The sequence below is a fragment of the Cyprinodon tularosa genome, unplaced genomic scaffold, assembly GCF_016077235.1.
Source record: "Cyprinodon tularosa strain WSP-4 unplaced genomic scaffold, ASM1607723v1 ctg17, whole genome shotgun sequence".
NCBI classification, from domain to species: Eukaryota; Metazoa; Chordata; class Actinopteri; order Cyprinodontiformes; family Cyprinodontidae; genus Cyprinodon; species Cyprinodon tularosa.
In genome coordinates, this window is record NW_024038531.1 from 3,712,140 (window position 1) to 3,734,254 (window position 22,115).

General features: G+C 35.8%; 1 protein-coding gene across 3 annotated transcripts in view; it reads left to right on the forward strand.

Annotated features, from left to right (window-relative positions):
• The first annotated feature begins 3,970 nt into the window (after nt 1-3,970).
• The window catches only part of acss3 (acyl-CoA synthetase short chain family member 3), a 59,135-nt gene continuing 40,990 nt past the window's right edge, over nt 3,971-22,115 (forward strand). For 2 of the 3 annotated variants that reach the window (XM_038281347.1, XM_038281346.1), the window contains exons 1-9: nt 3,971-4,468; nt 7,560-7,704; nt 8,005-8,193; nt 10,091-10,225; nt 11,516-11,656; nt 12,977-13,057; nt 13,371-13,466; nt 18,615-18,766; nt 21,479-21,535. In XM_038281347.1, the coding sequence (XP_038137275.1) occupies nt 4,131-4,468; nt 7,560-7,704; nt 8,005-8,193; nt 10,091-10,225; nt 11,516-11,656; nt 12,977-13,057; nt 13,371-13,466; nt 18,615-18,766; nt 21,479-21,535 (1,334 nt within the window). In that variant the 5' untranslated portion in view covers nt 3,971-4,130. The remainder of the gene's footprint in view (nt 4,469-7,559; nt 7,705-8,004; nt 8,194-10,090; nt 10,226-11,515; nt 11,657-12,976; nt 13,058-13,370; nt 13,467-18,614; nt 18,767-21,478; nt 21,536-22,115) is intronic. The other variant, XM_038281348.1, reaches the window with a different exon arrangement.

A 22,115-nucleotide genomic window follows, 5' to 3' on the forward strand; every position in this document is an offset into this window, starting at 1 on the left:
TGTTACAGATTAAAGCCATAGGCATTAGTGCATGTTAGTTTGGTTTGTATTGCTGAGTTTCTGTCAATGTCATCTAAAAACATTTGGCAACTAACACTTAACCCTTTAAAGCCTGATCCAAGAATAAAACAAAACAGAAATTTTTTTTTTTGGTTTGAAGTCCTTATTTGGCCTTTTAACAAAATATGTAAAAAGAAAAAACAGAAATACATTTTTGATATTAATAATTTATTACTATGCGATAAGTCAAGATTTTTTTGTGTGTAGTCTTCTGCCCTCTGTTATCAGTTATATCTGATTGTGTACAATAGGATTTTGAGCAAAGTTTTTACCATTAAATTATGCAAAAGGTGTCAGACGCAAAACATTTCAGAAACTGTATGTATCAAATATGATACATTTGGCATTATAGGGTTAATTATACGGAAGAGGATTAGGGCCACTGGAAAAAAAAAAAGTTAACTGATTTTTTTTATTTTATTTCAGTTTAATATGGTAAAAAAGTCAGAATTCTGACTTTAATCTCAGAATTCTGACTTTAATCTCAGAATTCTGACTTTAATCTCAGAATGTTGGATTTTAATGTGGATGGGCACCATGAAGGAAGAGATGTGGGAGCACTCAGCGTCACTGACAAAGATGTGAGTTGTTTGAGGTGGCCAGTGACACATTGGTGGAAAATGACGGAATTAGGCAACTTTTTACGTGCCTGAGGGGTCCCCTCATTAATGGAGGAGCAGAAGGTCATTAAAAGAAGAGAGTTAGTCTCTAAAACAGACATGGCTATGGCTTGATGCTAACATGTTTGTAAGCTGTCAGAATTCTGAGAAAAAAGGCAGAATTCTGACTTTTTTACCATATTAAATTGAAATAAAATGTAACTTTTTTTTTTCAGTGGCCCTAATCCTCTTCCGTATAATTACACTAGAATATTTACTGCATTTGTTTGATGATAAAACTGAAGGTCAGTTGGAATTACGAAGAGGGAAACAGGTGAAGAAATAATAATTTGTGTGTATTCACTCCATTTGGACTTTTCTTAATTTTGTCACTTCAAAGTTTAAAAATTTCTACTTCATCCCTCTAAAGTATATCCCTGATGTATGATGCATGTTGCAGCTATAGTAATAGTGACCTCAGTGAGCCACACGTAGCATTTTGAATGCTAATGTATGCTTAATTTCATCAGAAAACCCTCTTCCACATGTTGTGAAAAGAGCTGTTTCAAACAAGGCTTGAAGCAAACTGCAAACTCCTTCTAAAATAATTTTTGGTTCTTGTGACTTCCACCTTTAACTGCATTGAATCATATTGAGGGCAGATTTGTGGAGTTTGAGTTGCAGATTTCTGTGGACAGACATATCTTGATAAATTTGTAGTTGCATCAAACATTTTCTACGTTTAGATCAATGACTTAAAAGAACTCTACATGATGCTGAAAGGTGGTGTTTTTTAACCTAACCCTGATGGAACATTCTTTACTTCTTTGTCATTAATGTTTTCTGTTCTCCAATAAATAATGCAAGTTTTGGTCAAATAAAAAGTTTAAGGGGTGTTAACGATTTTCAACTACTGCGCCTAAAGATTCTGGTCTGAGGCATTTGATTAATACTTTTTTAGTGATTGCAAGCTATTATATTAATGTTCCTCCATTAAACTAAACTGTAAGAACTGCTGCATCTTAAACTGCTCTCCAAATTAAAAAGTTAATCTTTATCTCAAAGCTAATTTGATTGATTATAAATCCATTTTCAGGGGCAAAAAAAGCTCTGTTAACTTCTGCTGCAAAAGTGCAAGAACATTACATCCCCTGCAGGTTGCAGTGATACTTTTATCAAAAGAATTAGAAGCATGTTTGAAGGAATAAGGATCTAGAACGACTTTATTCAACATTTTAGTTTAAATTTGAAATTATTTGTTTTTTAGACAAAAAATATGATCAAGAATTTACTAAATAGATTTGGAAGTGAGATAAAATAAAAGAGGGATATATTTGTTTTCATCTAAATAAAGTGCTTTTATAGTAGAACTTTCTTTTCCCATCAGATTTTATTAATGCAAGAAGTTTAATGAACCCAGTGGTTGCAAGGCAACTGCTTCCCTGGAGAACGCCATGATTCCTGCAGCATCTGATGGAAACATTGTTACACATGTATAAATAGAAACAGATGATGTGAAACATCAGATGGTTGAGTTACTCAAGCCCAGTGGGATTCTGGGCAGAGGTCATGTCCAGCGAGGGCGAGCTGGATTATGGGTATTTACCAGCAGCTTGGAAGCTGTTTGGAAGAAACGTGCAGAAAGCACAACAACTCAGAGCAAAATTGTAGACACTGGGACGAGAAGTGATTGGATATAGAATTTTTTTCAATTGTTTTTACGACTACAAATAATAAAGATGATATACATTGGTATTTAACCTTCTTTATCCCTAAATCCTTGAATGAATTGCAGAGCTATTGTTTTGAGAATTACTTTATATGACTTAAGTATGAATACAGTTGTTTTGTGAAGCCCTTAAACGGATTTGAACAAAGTAAACCGTTTTTCTCTAAAAAAGATAAAAGAACCAGAATAAAACAGGTCACTGAGCTACAAAAACACAACCAAGGATACTGAAGGAATTTCTGCCAGTTCTGGTTGTTGTCTTAGTTTGGCAAAAATCTTCCACTCTTTTTATGTCTGGATTAAGAATTAGGATTCTAGACTGAAGCCATTTCTTCTGCAGAAAACAGCCAAGCTGGTCTCAGGGATTCTGAGAACTTGTAAGAGAATGAATGTGTGTTATGGCTGTTATTTCAGGGCATTGTTTCAAATGGCAAATGTTTGGTTCAATAAGACGATAACACTATGCTATATAGAACCATAATGCCCACTCTGAAACATAATATCATGATTTAGAGTTGATTTTCTGCAGCTGGAATTGAAGTTTTCACCAAAAGTATTTGTAAAAAACAGCTTAAAATATGTTTTAGTATTACAGTTATTCCATTCATACATTAACATCAAACAAAAGAATGTGTTCAGGAAAAAAAAAAAATAGATATGCTTAAATTGGACCAACTTCAATCCTCAAAATGTGGGAGTCCAATGTTGTAGAGGCTAAACTAATAACTAAAAACAAATTTCAAACAGGTATATAACAAATGGCATTTTTTTTTCAATGCAATAAACCAAAACCATAAACACATGAGTAAATCATGCAATGTTGGAATAAAGTATCACAGAGAATTCTAAACATATATATTAAAGGCAATTCACAGTATTTGGTCAACAGGTTGAACGGTTTGGTTGAAAGGCTAATCAAAAACTGAATAACATTAATATCCGATTTGATATTTAGAAATGATGCACACAGACAGATTTTATGTGCACATTTTGGAATTTTTAATACTCAAATGCATATAAAGATGCCATTAATATGAAAGAATAAATTAATGAAACTTAGAAAACTTAGAAACTTAGAAAAGAAATCCTTTATTGTGAACCATACAACAGGGTAAATATAATATCTATTCTTTACTGCATGATCAGCTGATCTTGGAATAATTCAAATTACTCACCGAGGATAGAGTAGACAGAGATTTTACTCAAGTAGGATTAGTGATACTTTACTTAGACAGATTTATATGTCTTTTTGTTGTAAAACAAAACGACATTTCGTTTGGAACAGCTCTCTGGACAATTTCATCTTTTTAATCATTTTCATCATTTTTTTTCAAAATGTTACTCAAGTAAATGTAACTTAGTAAATGTAACTAGTCTCTATCTACCACTGAGTTTAAGATGATGCATAAAACAAAATGCCATGTTTTATTTAAGAGAAACTGATTTAGAAAGACTGAAAATAAGCTAGAAATCTGGAATTAAGTTGAACACATGCAATGGGAAAGCAGTTCACATTGCAACTGTGGGTTATGTAACATCTTCTTCTGCCCACTATTGTGTCTCAAAGCTCCTCCTGCAAAAACTACATCCAGTTCATAGTTCAAATTCCTGCAGGGCATTGAAGGAGGATTTCTAAAGTCTTCTTTTCCTTTAGGTCAACTCGATCACTGTTGATTATTACAACTTTTACCTGCAAACGGGACATTGAGTTAAAGTAACAGTTTGAGATAACTACAGAAACAATGCATTCCCAAATAAAGAACTTAATGCGCTTGACGCCCTGCGCTCCTGTCCACAGCAAGAGGATATTGGAAAGGAAACTTTGGTATTGCTGTGCAGCAAAACAACCACAGCTAGAAGGAGGCTTTAGCGCTACAGGATCGCATGCAGCTGCAAAAGAAAATGTTTTTTCCGGATTACAGAGCTGCAGAAACTATGCGTCCGAGTGCGCTTACACCCAAGCCTTCGCCTCGGCGAGGGACCACCCTGAAACTTTCTGGGGTGAGATGGGACACAACATAAAATGGTTTGAGCCCTGGAGCAAAACTCTGCATGTTGAAGACCCGGTGTTTCCAAACTGGTAGGTTTTCAGCGAGTGTTTAAACAACACAACATAGAAAAACTTCATGTGTCAAATTGGCATGAAAGGAGGGGAAAAGCTTTATGCTGGTAAAATAGGAGAAAACTATAGGCTATCTAAAAGAAAACATTGGATGCAGTTTTATGAAGCGCCAAAAATGCCACAATTCTTGAAAAAAAAATGCCCTTCAGAAAATATAATCAAATAAAAAAAGATGAAAGATACAGCCTTGATTCAATACAACTAATCACATAAATAGGATACCTGAGAAGCAGAAGTAGAGCAAGGCTACCCTGTTGTAAAGGTTTAATCACTTTATATGGAATGCCTGAAATGCCAGAAGAAAACACGTGCAATTAAAAATTCCTTGTTTTTCCTAAGCTTATTAAAAACATCCACTTAAACATTTTGGGTTGTATTGCAGGAGGTTTATCATGCTGCCATTGTACACTTCTAAATCATTTTGAATTAAACATTTGAATAAGTATGTTTTAGAAGCCATGTGTGAATGTGTTGAATTTGTAAACCACAGTGGGATTTGACTTTTGAGATGCCTGGCATTTTTTTATTTGGGTGGAAACACAAACAAGTCTGTTATGGTGTAAGTTTATTTATTTAAAACAGTTTTAATGTGCAAAAGAACACCAAATGGGACATTTATGTTTTGTACAGCTGTAACAGTGATGTCACACTTACTAAAACTTAGATTTCCTTAATTTAACGTATTATAATACAATGATGACAATGTTTATGGATGACAAAACATTAGGTCAAAATTGGCAAACAAATCCGATTGAAATCAGTGTTTGAGAATTAAGAACCATTCCAAACATTTAATTCTGTACAATATTGTTTAACCTGTTATTCGATTGAAATTAAGAATATACAACCAGGTAGCCTGATAAACCAGACTAAATGTGAGATTAAATGTATAATCTAGTTTGGCCCTGATGAGTGAGTAATCGGAAGATTGTTGATAAGAGCAACCCTTTGTTTTTAAAACAGCTTTCTGTGCCTACTGGCCAACGCTCTGACCAATGAGTGCAACTGACTGTGATGTAAAAAGAGCGACAGAAAGTTGGTGGGGGAGTGTAAACAAACAGCCTGTTGGTAAAACAGCGAATACGTCCTTCTTAAAAATGAATGAGTGTACAGCCTCTTCTGCTCACGTTTCAACGAAAACCCCAAGTCTAATCCTTCCAAAACTGATTCCAAAGCTGAGTCAAACGAGAATTGTTAAATAGTTGTTGCCATCTTCCTTGCTATGCTTTCTCCAACATTGCACCGCTTTGTCGTCCCGCCCTCAAAAACTTTAAATCCCAAAATTCCAAACACATCTCTGCGTTGTGATTGGCCCGCCAGTTCTAGGGCCTTGGGCATTGATCGAGGCTAGACCAACTCACAGGCAAAAATGATTTTGGCCGCTGGCGGATGGGGCTAGTTTACTAGGCTAACAACCAGGTACAAAATAAATGTTCGAAGATCATGAGTTTAGTTTTCTATAACGTCTGTTGTATTTTTGATCATCCAACAGCTGGGTTTTATTTTTATTCAAATAAATAAATGAAATTCTAATTTCATTTACGTCATTTTCACTTTCCTTTTGGCTTAAGTAAGTTGTGCCAGGTTTTAATTTTGGTTGATTTTGGCTACCCCTAGTGGAAAAAAGCGGTATTGTTTTGCCTGAAGGAAGACAGTGGCAGTGTGAAAGATGAAAGGCAATGAGGTAATCAAACTGTGACGAAACAATGTCATGTGACAATGATGAAATTAAGAAACTTCTACCTTTGGCTTTGTACTGTATCACTTTACCTCTGCTGTCACCTCAACCAACTCGTCAGCAACTAACGTGCTGACAAGTTTAGAACCTTGAAACAGGTAAACATAATGTTGTGTTTAATAACTTCACAGTAAACGCACGTGTAGATCCGGTCATGCATTACCTGAATCTCAATCCTGCATAATTGGTGCGAATAAACAGTCTCAGGGAAATTTAGTTGCATCGACTACCGTCTTTATAACAAATGGGGAAAGTTACATATGTCGTTTTTTTGTGTGTTGTTGGATTTTTTTTTTCGCTGGCCAAAATAGCTGTTTAAACCGAGGAACAATCATCTTTTATTTGTAGTGGGTATGGCTCACTGACCCGTGTTGTATTGTGTCATACCACTCAACAAGCGACCCCTTGCTCTGACTGGCGTACAGTGGAATTAGCCGACCTGGGTCGACCCGCTAATTTACGTGACACCATTGTTTGCAATGTACGAATGTCAACACACCGCTAGTAACATTCGATAAACACGGTGCAGCACTGGTGAGACAGAATCAGAGGGACAAAAAAACCAAACATATAAGTACAGTTACTATACCCTGGCTCCCTATCATATTGCTCTCCATTGTTCACTTTCCTGATTTCTGTCCCACTTGTGACATTGTCAATGCTAACCCCGTTTGCCAGTGTGGGGACAAACCTGGCTTTGTTTTGCCAATGGCAGGGTTGCCAAATACTGGTCAACCTGTGTTTGAAAAACCCAGCTAATTTCCCTTTCCTCACTAATTTAGATGGGAAAGAGTCTTAACTTATAGAGAACACAATGTCAGCCTTCAGACAGAAGAACAAAATTTGGAGCTGTCAATTACAGGACCTGGTGTGGAAGGATAAACAAATACCCTGACAGTTATATAAACATCAATTGTTCTGCCTTCTTGTTGTTTAACTGTTTTAAAATCTGCAGAATCATCTGCCTGATGTAAGCCATTGATTAGCTGTAATCAGCAAAGCACAGACCTTTACCAGATGAGTTCATTGTGCTTTACCCATCTTTATCACAGTCACAATCATGCTGAATATATGTTCACATGTCTTTATAAATATAAAAGAGAAATAAAATATATTACAGGAGACTGCAGAGGTCAGATCTGTTTTACATTAGAGATAGTCATGCCAACCATTGAAGTCCTTTTCAGGAAAAAAAACCCCTGAACCTTTAACTAACTCCTAATTTCTGTAAAAGCATAACAACGGCAGATTATTTGTCTGGATGTGCATTAATCCTTGCATGTCTGTGATGAGAGTTTGTCTTTCTTGCAGGTTTGTTGGGGGGAAGGTAAACATGTGCTTTAATACTGTGGATCATCATGTGGAAAGTGGCCGTGGAGAACAGCCAGCCATCATCTATGACAGCCCGGTGGCTGGAACTAAAAAGATCATTACCTTCCGGGAACTTCAGGACCAGGTGAGTGGTAGCAAATAAAACAGGGAACTGGACAGCCTAATTAGCTGCACTGATAAAGCCTGATTTATAAGTTTTAAATTAAACCCTGTTTGGTTTTGTGGCGTTGAAAGAACACAATAATTTTGTTTTGAATCTTAAGATAAATGTAACTTTTTAAAGTACATTTATATTAAAATTTCTGGTGTATATAGTTATATAAAATCCTTTCACATAAACATTCATAAAAGGTACAGGTTGGGTTTCCTATAACGACAGTTTATATTCAGTGTTCTGCATCAATTCCTCTTTATGCTAATCCAGGTGTCGAGGTTAGCTGGAGTCCTTGTGAAGAATGGGGTGCAGAAAGGGGATATTGTTGTCATCTATATGCCTATGGTGCCCCAGGCCATGTTCACCATGCTAGCCTGTGCACGGATTGGTGCCCCGCACAGCCTCATCTTTGGTGGCTTTGCCTCCAAGGAGCTGTCAGTCCGGATTGATCATGCCAAAGTAAGGATTTTCCTCTGTTTACCTTTTATTTGATCCTGAACATCAAGAATAAATCATATTTTATTCAATAGACCTTACTTTATTCTTGGGATTTCTTCTTTTTTTAAAGTTGCTTGTATCCAACTTAAAATTAAATCTTCCTTTTGTGTTTTCAGTCTGCTTGTCTGTTCTGTAAATAATTAAAAGATACATGTAGACCTACCTGACCGACCTTTGTTATATTAAGCTCAATATGATTAATCATTAACCAAGGAACGACACATTTTGTTTACTTTGCACACGTTTATGCATAATACTGACACTACCATGAGCCACTCTTTGACCTCCACTGATGTTTGCTCCGTCATCATTGACCATGTTGTAATAAAAAGGAACTTTTTTGTATCCAGTAACAAACTTTGAGTATAATTCCACCTGTAACCATGATCACCTTATTGCTTTGTTAATGGATCATGTCTTGAAATCAAACTGGCTTTTAAGGACAGTCCATACAATTTAATAGGGTTAACTTCAGTTTGAATGTTTTAAATGCATGTTTCAGATATTAAAAGGTTGACATCCAATTACCCTCTTTAATGGTTCTGAATGTGTCAATCTTCTAAGTGTTACCCTAAGCATAAATGAAAGTACATCCGAATCCTTCAGGAATCAGGGTCTATAATACCTCAAAGCTATTATAAGCTGGAAGATACTGGAACACTGACTTCTCCTTTCACAATTAAGCAGTTTTACATTGGTTTTGACTGAGAGGGTTCTAAAAATAAAAGAGGAGATTCAATTTTCAGCGGCCCTTTTAGTCATTCTGATTGCCCAGCTTTCAATTACGGTAGTGGCAGCGTCATGCTGTGGTTGTGGGATAAGGTTTATTAAACTAAATGGACTGATGATTGACAAAAGTTTACATTAAATCAACAGTTGGAACTTTAACACAATTAAATGTGTCTGTATCCAAAAAAAAGAATACTTGCATTTGAGTCAATATATCAGGTCATATTAAGCTGGCCTTCTGAAAACCTGTAGCATTTTTTTTTACTTTTTTCAATATTTAGCTAATTAATTCCAATGAAGTTCATCAATATAGTGAAGAAAATAGGTGGCCAGATTTCCAGCCAGAAATATACAGATGTTTGGTGATGGCCATGGAATCTGTGCACTTTTCTTTAACTTGCAATAGGCCTATGTATTGGAGCCTATATGCAGTTTTTTTTTTTTTTTTTTTAACACTGTCTCAATTAGAGAAATTTCGCAATACATTCAAACTTGTACTCCCAGTTCATGTTAAAAAAATAAATAAAAATAAAAAAATAAAAAGACTGGCTGGAATAAATTATCAAAAGCCCCCCCAAAATAACATTTATACCCATAAGGAGATCTAACATCTCACCCCAGCATTTCTTAGTTAATGAGTTCAGTTACACAGATATAAGGAAAATGTGTTAGATTTTTTTTTCACTAAACTTCAGAGAAATGCTAATCTCTAGGTTAAAAAAGTAAAAACTGCTATATATTATTTAGTGCTTTGTTGCAACTTTAATGTAGAAAAGTAAAACACTATTTTAATTTTGCATTATATTACTTCAAATAACTTAATTTCAGTTGAAAAGTGAAGAGTTAAAAATTAAAAGACACTGAACAGTAAATAAGGAGCCAAAATTCTTTTAAAACAAGTTGTTTTTCTTTACTTCCTACCACCATTATTATTGTGGTTCAGGTTTATAGGCACTGGTTCTCTTAATTTGAAAGGCTACAGGAAATGCTGTTGATGATGTAGGAGGCACCAGGTGTGCTGGAGGCTTGCACCTGATTACAGAACTGCCAGAAAGCCCCTTGTGAACTACTCTCCGTTTCCTCTAATTTGTTTTCCCCCAACATTTTCACATGATTGGTGTTTCTGCAGCCCAAGCTGTTGGTGACGGCCTCGTTTGGCATCGAGCCAGGCAGAAGAGTTGAGTACATCCCGCTGGTGAAGAAAGCCCTGGAGATGAGCTCTCACAGACCCTCAAAAGTCCTCTTCTATAACAGGCCCAACATGGTGAGGACATTTAATGAATTTTAAATTATCTGGTATTAGAGTTAAAATTAAGAGCATGCAGGTTTGTAAAATTCCCAAAACAAATAGGCTTCTATACTCGGTATAACTGCTTTCAGAAATTTAATTTGCAACTTTGCAGAGATCCTGATTGGGAGCCGAGTCTTTATTTTATCTTTACAGCAGAAAAAAATACATTATGCTGTTTAATGTTGATCAAGCTTAAAGATTAATGAATATACTAACGATAAACAACATTTTCAAAGTCAGTTTTATCTTCCATTATGACAGCTATAGAAAATAACACAAATTACAAAAACATTGTAAACAAATTTTTAAATTATATTCTCTTATGGCCCAGAAGAAAATCTTGTTTGTGAAATCCTTAATAGTTATAGGTGGGCATTTATCATATTATCCTTATAAGTTTCAAGTAATAATACATTTGATTTATCATCTAAATTATTAATTACGATCAAAGAAGATTAAAAAAATTCCAAAAATTGTTGGAATATTTTTGTTTTTTTATGCTATTGGGGTTATTAACAAATGTGATGAATAGGATTAAATTACATTAATACCAGATGTTTATTGATATAAATCATGCTTCTTTATGTAACTGGTGCCATGAAAAAAGGTGATTATTTATTTTTTTTTAGTTCTTCAAGGATGTTGTTTGGGATTTTGCTGTGATGTTTTTAGTAAACAGTTGCAGCCATACAGTTAGCTAAGACGGACTTCTGAGAAGTAATGACATTTATTAAAGTGTCGCTTATGTTATCACGATAATATAACCCAATATCAGGCTACAATTTTAATTTATTATTGCCCAGCAATATGCAATATAAGTTTCGCTTGTCAATGTAAAACTACATATTTTGATAAATGCAACACAGATCATTAAGAGATAAAACAAAGGGTATTACTTTCCCAAGTTAACGTTTTAGCTAAATTGTGAAAAATGCTTTGTGATTTTAATTATTTCTGTTATATTTTTTATTTTGATTCAACTTAATTTATTATAAATCATTTAGCATTGACGGATCATCATTGTAGTTATTCCTCACCCATCCAAATATCTGTTTTTACCACAGATGGGCAGGTTTTCAGAAACCTCAAACTCAAGGACAAACTGTTTACTGATGTTATTTTTGGATAAAATCCACACTTTCTGTGCATCTACAGATTAAACTATTGTTTATTCATCTGACCTAACAGGAAAATCTACAGCCTGAAGATGAGACCAAATTAATGGAGTCATAATTGGAGCAAATCCATTTCATTTTGTTTCAGGAGAAAGTTTCTCTTGATCCAGAGCTGAACCTGGATTGGGACCAAGAAATGGCAACCGCTCGTCCACATGACTGTGTTCCCCTGCCATCCAACCATCCTTTGTATGTTCTCTATACATCTGGGACCACAGGAACACCAAAGGTACCATTATCAGAGGTTCATTGTCGGTTTCAGATGGGATTACATATTTGTTCTCAAATGACTTTTGGGGGGGGAGGGGTATGTTCAGCTTGATTTAAAAACGTTTTAAACACTGTCTGAGAACTCGAAACCAAGTGTGGTCTTGACCCAATGTTGAGCACAATTCTAAAGTGTTGGATATAAAAAGAAAATAAATAAATAAAAAATGATAGCAGAGCAGAATTTGATTCAGTAATAGGATGCCTGTCATCTGCCATACATGGAAGACAACATAAAATCAATAGATATGCCTGGAGAAAGAGTTTAAAGACATTTAGTCATTTTTGCTCCCTAGAATTCAGTCGTTTGGTAAACACATTTTCCTTTATATTTTTAAAACCTCTGCATAAATATGTTAATTTATGCTCTTGGTAAAGAAATAGGCCAAGCAATGAATCCTCCAGCATAAAATGTTCAAAAGGTGCAGCTGTTCTAAAAATGTACTGGCTGCAAAGCGTCAGATGGAATGAAAATCACCTTTTTCTTTTCTTCTAACCTAAACATTATTTATATGATGTTAAGCTTCTACATATTGTTGACCACAGTAATTGTATAAAGGTATATCCTGTAAGGGCTTACTGTTCAAACATTTTATTATTATTTTTTAGATGGAACCCGCAAGCTTGCCTCTTTAGTTTAAAAACATTTTATCTGCAAAACTCAGTTATAACACTTTTATCTGTTCCTTAACTTTTTAATTGATAATTCTTTGCATTTTTATTAATGGCATTAATAATTATTTTCCTTCAGTACACAGTGGATGTTGTATAACACTTTGTTGAAACGGAGAACTTGTAAGATTTGCTGTTTGATTTTATCCTAAATGGTTATTTATAGAGCCTGATCATGACTCATCAGATCTCCACGGTTGTGAAACCATCTACAGCCGCTATAAACTTTGTCACTGTGACATAAATAAAAGAAAAATGTCTGCTGGAGAAGTTATAAATGAAAAAATCATTGACATCCTGCAAATAGCATAATTTATCTTAAACTAATGGCAAATAAAGGAGTCTCCTGGGCTTTTCAGAAATGAGCTGAAAGTGAACACTTTTTATTTTTGGTTTCTGTCTGTTTGCTGCAGGATGTTTAGGTAGTTCTATTGCCTAAAACTGAGCCTGACACTGCTGGTTTCTAAAAGCATTCTTTCAAAAATGATATACAATTGCTTTCAACAGTGCATGTCTGAACTTCCATGTTTTAACTGATAGTGGAACCCTTCTTCTTAGCTTTGAGAAATACCTATCACTGCTTTAATGTCTTCCTTATCTCATTCCCCAGGGCATCGTAAGAGACACCGCAGGCTATGCTGTTATGCTGAAATGGACCATGTCAAATATTTATGGTCTCAGCCCTGGAGATGTAAGTTGATAAAGCTTTCGCTTCTTATTGCTTCTCTTCTGGGGGGGGGGAGGTGTAAGCAATCAGAGAGGGAGATGAATGCATTTTCACTTCATATGATCTGATTACAGTGAGATACGCAATAGGTTTTTAAATTAGTATTTTCAGCCGCATTTATCATTTAGATAGCTTCTATTTGATTTACATTTTCCGTGGCCTCAACAGTTAAGGACATTATTGCTTTTTTGTCTCCATTTTGGTGCAGTTTACTAGTGATAATACAGCTGTTGTTCTTTGATGCATAATATTACATGCATATATTTATTTAATACAGGTTTGGTGGGCTGCATCTGATCTGGGCTGGGTGGTTGGCCATTCCTACATCTGCTATGCTCCTTTACTCCATGGTAACAGCACCATTCTTTATGAGGTATGTCCCCTTAGAACAATAAAAACAGGCTACAGAAATGGTGCAGACCACATGAAATAAACCTGGCTACACAGAATACAACATCTATTAAATGTAGACCATAGAAATTCAGAGCATAGTTGTGACAATTAAGCAAAATAGGATTTATGAATAATTTATACATACTTCTTTTATGTGAATAATAAGAATGTATTTAACCCACCCTATCTTGCCTGACCCATCCAGCTCTAATACCAGCTATAAGACTTATCTTTGCATTTTAAACCGGGCAAAAATGTTCTTTCCAGTGACTTCTGATCCAGTCTGATTAAGCTTACTGGTAAGCTGTACGGTGAAAAGTAGGAGGCTTGCATTTTGGTCTGAAAATGTAGACATACCACAAAGACTTTCTGCTTTAGTTGCAATAAAAAACTTAAGTCCCTTTTGTCCTAAAGAAGTATGTGTTACTTTCATTTTGCCAGTCACAAAAATACCCCCCTAAAATGTCTTTTTTTTTTTTTTTTTTTGGGTTACTGCATAAAATATGTAAAAGTTTAAAACCCTTTAGGCATTTTGTCTGACTTTATGATCAAGAGAATAAAAACATTGCATTTTTGCAGATTATTCTGTTTTTTATTAGATTTTTATCAGTGATATTTCTCTGACCTGAGGGGAACAGCCTCATTTGGGATCTAATTGACTGGCCTTTCAATAAAACCACAAATTTTCCACATGTGTTTTTTTTGTCAAATTTAACCACCTGAAGGCTATGGATGATTCTTTTTCACTCATACTCGGTTGTCTACACAGCATAGCTATAACTATTCACAATTTTCAACATCTTATGTTTCTTTTTCTTTACACTCACTACTTTTTGTTTAATATATTATATTAAGAAGATGAAAATAAGAATTACAGTGCAACAAGTGAAGTTATGAAAGCCATTATCTATCAAGGTAACTGACAAGTGCAGCTTACAGTAAATTAAGACTTTCTCTGTACCTCTGTGATGCATGTCTCTATACTTTGACAGATTTGTTTGTATTTTTTTTTACCTTTTCTTTATTAACTGGTTATTAGAATTTAGGAAGGTTAACCATGACTCCCTTTTACCCTCTAATAGGATTTCTTTCTAGGATTATCATGCATTTGTCTCCATTCCCATCACCATTGGCCCCCTTTTTTATTTCCACAGCTTCATAATGCCCCCCCTTGATTCTTTTGATTTGGTGTGTTCGTTACTCCAGAGATGGTATTTAACATGTCGGCCTCATATGGACACAGCCAATGATGATTTGAGCAGAAGCGGCTCCCCCCTGACATCACATCCCTACGACAGAGTCTACTTAAGCAGCTGACTCCATTCAAGTTTGTCTTGCCTGTGGCTTTTGGGCCTCAAAAGGGGAGAGACGAGCCGGTTTTCAGTTGATGCTACATCGCAGCCACCAAAACCCATCCTGAGAAGAGTCTATTTGCTGGATGAGCCAGACTGCACCCTGACTACGATTCACAAGGAGATAAACATAGGCTATGTTCGAATTCATGGGCTGCATCCTCCAAGGACGAGGTCTACCTGGACTGGATCCTTTGAAGTCCTTGAAAATAAGAAGACTGGAAGAGTTTAAATTGTGAATTCAAACAGGTCTAGCCATCGGTGGCTTTCACCGTCTTAAGCTCTGTCGCTTAGCCACTGTGTCAGTTGACACAAAAAGCAGGAAAAGAATGAATACCGAACTGTTTCTCTTTCATTTTTTTTTTAATGTAAAGTGTACAAAGGCTTCACTCATGTGAATACAGAGGGGAATAAAGGTGACAACCACCAGGAGCATGAACAAATAAGAGAAATGTAATATTAGTCAGTTAAATAACATGCTGCTGTCATTTTGCACATCTCTAGTGTTGTTATTTTCAAATATCCATTACTTTAAAATGTCCATAGCTGTATATTGGTTATTTTATTCTCTCATATTGTTAAAACACTTCCAGTACAGTATTTTATTGTTTATATTTTAACTCCTCCCTATTATGTTATTCTTATACATTTTTCTAAGGTCCACATTTGTGACCATTTTCAATAATCTTTCTGCTGCTGTAAATTTGCCCATTGTGGGACAATAAAGAGATTTTCTGTTCTATTTTATTCTATTCTATTAAAGGGGTAGAAAGATGTAAGTAAATCCAAACAATGTATGTATAAAAAATATATCTGCAAAATCTCTAATATTCAACAATAAAAAATACTTAAAATTGTCCAAAACGGCAATAAAAAAATAAAAATCTTATCAGATTTATAGTTTCCACAATGAAGCTATATTAGAATCTGTCCTTAACTTAGAGCCAAACTCATTTACACAGTAACGGATAAAAACCTTTAGATAAATTAAACATTACCCGCCACATATCTTACTCAATAACCATTAAAACAATTTTCATTCATTTCAGACTGAAATATTCACATACTTCTATTAAACTGAACTTTCAATATCCACCACTGTTCGGCTCCAAGTACCATTTCCTCTGATCATAGAGCAGCCGGCTCGCTTGGTTTAGCGATGAATCCTGGGATATCCAAGGATAGGGAGGATACATCGGACCCGTCCTTCAAATCGGGCAAAAAGGAAGCATTTTAAGGCCACATCACGAGGAGTCTTGCAATCCGACTAGACCTCGGCGCCGCGCTATGACGTAATCGTCCTTCGAAACTGGCCTTCAGAGGACGCATCCCATAAATTCAAACAGGGCAATTGTGTCTTGATTTTTTTTTTCCCGTGTTCCAAACCAGATTGATGCTGTGTTTTGTAAACCTGTCTGCCGAAGCAAATGAGAGAAACTCCAGTTCTGGTCAACCCACGGAACAGCCAGTTCTAATTGCTGTTCACCGAAGAACCGCTTTAAGCCACCAGGCGAAACCACACTGGTTCTGAGCCGCTGCCTTGAACTGTGAACGCACTAGAGGGTTATCCATTGTTTTGGCTGCTGTTAGGAGCTGTGCTGCTGCCATCTCATTTTATGAGTCCTCCAATTTTTTTTTTTTTTTGGCTCTAGCTGGCCCATCCTGGTAACCTGACTCCGTTGAAGTAATTTTGGGAAGGGGCGAAAATACTGGTTAGCTGATTGGCCTATGTTGGTGATAGACGGGCCAAATAAACCAATCAGGTCAACGAAGCATATGACGTATTAACAGAGCGACGACGAAAACACAACCACAAGCAAAAACATCTTTTCCTCTGAGAAAAGCCTCCAGAGCAGTGTTTTGCTCTTCTTTCAGTGAAGAAATACTCTGTAATTCCGATAAAACTTGCTCGATAGCCACGCTAACGCTAGTTTCATCGGCTGAAGCCGCCATGTTCTTTAGACTGAACTGTCGCGCTTCTCGTTGCGTCACACCTCAACCCGCATCAAAGCCAACGCTGATTGGACGTTCGTTTGGTGAACGGCTCCAAATTTTCTGTAACGGAGAGTCTCCAGACTGATTAGCGAGTGAAACCTTGAAAGCTCGCGAGATCAGGATGGTCTCACGAGGCTACCATCCTGCAGCCTCAGTCATTGTAAATTTTTCACAGTTTTGATTGCATTTAATATCTCTGCGTCACAGTTTTTCACATTGATATTCTGCTATTTTAGAGACACTTTGAATGTATTAAGCCTTAAAACATGAACTTTCCTCAGATTCTTGAACGGACTCTTGGAAACACTTTAAGCTTTTTTTTAAACTTGTGCTTATTTACAGTAATGGGTACTATTTGCGTAGTTATTAGATACAACAATACTGTGTGATTATTAGCTTACAAATGTACAATTGTATTGTATTGGCCTTTTGTCGGACCCACCCTCTTCTTAACATTTGAATGAACAGAGAGAATTTCTTTGGTTGATGATTAATAACTGCTGATAACTATGGTCTCAATTACTAAATTGGTAAAGGCAACTGGATCTTAACAGCCAATCTAGGAGTTCAACCTCTGTATAAAAGTTTAAGAACTCTGGTGAAAAGGCAAATTAGAGTTATAATAATTTAACTAACAATCAATTGGTTTTACCCTTGATTTGAACAATCTATTAATATTCTATAACTCTCACTTCTAGTTATTTATTTAGAATCTTCTGGTGAAATTGCACAACACATTGACATAGCCAAACTCAGAGAGGTAAAAAAAAAAGCATTAATTATTTACTTGTACTCTGTGCAACAAAGACTAATGTATACACATTTATATTTGATGGGTTTTATAACGGGGGGCCTTATCCGTTTGCTCTGTTTGTGTAGCTTTATCTTTTGTAGTTCTTTTTTGGAGAGCTGTAAAACTAATTTGACTAGCATCATTTCTTTGCATCCATCACAAAAAGGTGTTGGTAAGACTGTCCGTATTCAGCGCAGCAGTGCGTAGCTTCTGTCCTACATGGGAAAGATTTCTTACTCTTGAACCCGTGAAGGGATATGACCCCAGAACAGGAGTTAAAAGCTGCTGTTTGTGGTGTTCTGATTAACCCAAAAACTCATAAGTGGAAAATGTTTTTTAAGTAAAAGTCCTGTTGCTTCTGATATAGGCCTATTTTGTGGCTGCCATAACCCAGGTTATTGGGATATGACAGACTGTGAAATGTATTTATTAATTAGGTGACATGTATAGGTAGTTGGTTCCACAGAATAGTGTATCGGCGCATTAAAGGAAGAGGGTGAATAAAAACAAAAATGTTTATTTGCAATTTTGCTCCTAAAACATGATTTTCGTCACCATTTAATTTCCATAAGATGCTTTTTATTTTAGTTGTAATTCGACAGAACATGAGGAATTCCAAGAGGCATGAACAGGTTTTTAGGGCCAATCTTTTCCTCAGTATACAGAGGATTATTCAGATTTAATAGATGTGTTAATAGTGTGTGGGTGTCCTGTTTGTCTTTCATAAACAGAAAACATTATGTTGCAAATGTTTTCTCATTCATTTATTTCCTCACTTCTGGCAGCTCCTAGCTAATTTGTTTACTTTTGGTTTTAGTTTGTGTTCATTATGTAGAAATACTAAAAGAAAAAAAATCCCATGCATAATATAACCTGTGTTTAACTTGGAGAGAGATGCTGTAGTTGTCCGTGCTTTATTGAGCTTGTTGGATTTTCAAGTTTTAAACTGACATCTTTTTCTTCCTCTTCCTCTATAATGTGATTGTAGGGAAAGCCAGTCGGGACTCCGGATCCTGGTGCGTTCTTCCGTGTCTTGTCTGAACATGGAGCTTCCTCTATGTTTACAGCACCCACGGCAATCCGGGCCATTCGGCAGCAGGACCCCAATGCTTCATTTGGCAGAAAATACCCTCTGACAAGGTAGACATCATTTCAGCATAATATGATCAACTAATGAAGACAGGTTTTATTTCATGATGCTGGAAATGAGAAGCTTTAATAGATTTTAACTGGCAATTTATGGCAGGCAGTTATTCCATTTATCTATTGGGTCTGTTTTTATTACATACTTTAGCTGTGATTAAAATAAAGTCTAGGTTTTAACATGTTGGAAATGCAAAAAGGTTTTGGTCTAAGTTTCTTAAATTTATTTTTTATATATATATCTTAGCAGACTTTGCTCTTGATTCTTAGCTCTGCCTTTAACCCTTAATCGTCACCTTTCTTTGTCCAATCTATAAAAAATGCTTATGTTCTTAAAGGTTCCTCTGGGGTGGTTAATGTTATATTTGACTCAGAATCTTCACTGTTCAGCTTTAGTGGGTTTTGATTTGTTTGTATGGCTGTAGCTTAGAACTCAATTTCCGTTCAGTTTAATTATAAGGCACCTGTTGACACCACATGCCATCTTAAAGCGCGTTACAAAGAAAAAAGAATCAAAAATTGTACAGAGAGACTGGTTGACAGTTTACTATTGAAGAAAACCCAGATGATTGTCTTTGCAATGGCTCGACAATGTAGCGACATACATTCACTTGCATTGTGTTGTTGACTTTGCAGGAATCCTTCATACTTAGCATTTATATGACAGATGAGAGAAAAAACTCTCTTTGAACAGAAAGAAACCAGCAGCAGAACCAGGTTCATTGTGAGAGGAAAGAGAAACAGACACCAAAGGGAAAATGGTAGCACGGATGTATAAATACTTCAGCAAGAGAAATAGATGAATGATGATGAAAAGGATCGGATCGCTCTCTCCAGATCAGGCCTGACCAAGATCATTCCTCGAGGCCCGCTATCCTGCAGGTTTTAGAGGCTTCCCTGCTTCAGCACAGCTAATTACTATTGATAGCTGATGAACAGGCGGTTGCTGAACTGCAATCACAATCAGCTGTGCTGAAGCTGAGAAACATTGAAAACATGTTGGACAGTGACCCTTGAGGACCAACTTTCAACATGCATGCTAGATCCTTGAAAGGGCAATAGCTTTTTGAACTTAGGACATAGCATGGAATCCATAATTGATTCAGTCCACTAATAAAATGGAATAGACCAAAAAAAGTAATATAATTATAATAAAGTCCAAAACTAAGCATTTATTTTCTGTATAGATGGCAACTGTGCCTCAAAGTTTGCATCCAAGGCTCCACCTCATGTGTTGCCCTCTACATCCCCACCTTGAAGCATAAAAGGTCCATGCAAAGCACCGCATGAAATCAATTGTGTATTTAAATGAGCAAGCTGATCAGTGTTATTATTTACCAATGGCAACCACAGCAAAGAGAACGAAAATGAAGTGTAGTTTAACAGAAATGTTTGTGTCACAGGTGCATAGTCGGATAAATATATTCGGTGCCCACAGTAAATGAAATTAAGCATTATTATTATTATTATTATTATTATTATTATTATTATTATTATTATTATTATTATTATTATTATTATTATTATTATTAATGGCACCTTTAGAGACAGAATAGGACCAGTGTTGTATAAAGTACTGAAATCTCGGAGTCAAGTAAAAGTATAAGTACCTCTCCAAAATATGACTTTGGTAAAAGTCCAAGTCACTGGCTGAAATGTTACTTGAGTAAAAGTCTTAAAGTATTTGAAATGGCTTGTACTTAAGTATAAGAATTACTGTAAAAATAGATGTACTCAAGTAATGTATTGAAAAGTATAAGTAAAAAGTAAGTGCAGTTTGAATGACATTTTTTTACATTTTGGTAAACTTTGAAGGTTAAATTCACTTAAAATAATATAAACAACCAAGTGTAGGATAAATTTAGACTGGCTTTGCAAAACAGGTGTATCCTATTGGTGTTGATGAACAAGCCCAGGCAAGACCCGACTTTGTAGTCAGTAGGTGGGGTCAAAACACTTGCGTTTCGATCGCTCGTTTTTTAGTAAAAGTGAAAGTTCTCAAAAAAAAAATTTCTATTGGAAAGTATAAAGTACTCCAAAATATACTTAGGTATAAAAGTGAAGTATTTTTTTTACTTCGTTACTATACAACACTGAATAGGACTGATCAGATTAACAAGGACATTAAGGCAACATTAACCCCATCTCTGACTGTAACACCTCAGTTTTGTGGATAAATGTACAGAATTATTACAGAACCGTTGATTATGTTAAACATTAAAGAAAGGTAGAAATGCACTTTGGCTTGAAGTCCCGACCCCAGTCACCATCTGTATCACCATTTCCCCGTCTTCATTTTATTCATACCAGTATGGATGTGTCAGAGTTTGGGCAGTGGACCGCACATTTTCACGCCACATTTTTTATAAATCACAACCTTTACATGGGAGTCAGCATTAAGAGTTTTTTGGCACCATTTTAATCCTTTGACAAGAGGCTTGCAATTACTGTCCAATTACTGACACTCTTGAGTTGTAGTTTGTTGCATTTTTCAATCTGTAGCACTGATCTACACTGCTATGAATCAATGTGAATCCATGGTGCAAGGAGTGAAACAGGTTTTTTTCCCCTTGTTTTAGGGATATTTGCAGATTGTCAGATTCCAGCTGCACATTTGTCTTAAAGCCTCTAAAGTCTGTGAGGTTTTTCACCATCTCTTTAATGTCTTTTACTTCTACCATCTACCCATCTCACCTGGGTATTACTCAGGATGGCTTGCAAACGGCTCAGCCCTGCCTCCTTGGTTAAATCTTTGACTCCCATCACGTAAATGGGTATCTGCTGTGCCTTTCAATGTGAGAAGATTAGAAGATAAACCCTTTCAGATAAATAACACATCACCTGGCACTGTGTTATATGCAGTTTGATCATAAGCTGGATCAATCGGCCATCTTTTCTTTGGGATGTTTGAAAAAAGAACCTTGCTGTTAAACAACTCACATACACCAAATGTATGTTGCATAGATACCAGTACTGTATATATTTAACCAGAAATTGCGTGCATTCATTCTTATTAAGATTCCCTAGTTTATAAATGCTAAATGTTTAAAGGGGCACAAACGTGGCAGAGGGCAAACCTACTTTGATTAATTTAGCCCCTTTTTTAACCACTTGAACTATAATTAGTTGAGTAGAGAGTGTTAAATCTTCATTCTAAGCATGGAAAATGGAGATTGCTTATTGTAAGTTATGTTTTTAATAGACTTCAACTCAGAATTTTTGATTGAACTTTTAAAAACATGTTTCACATACCTAAATATGCATTGTTAAACTTGGTCATATGAATCTATTTTAGCCAGTTTTTCTATTTCAATTGTGCGTTTCATTTTCGATTAGTTTGGCCCAG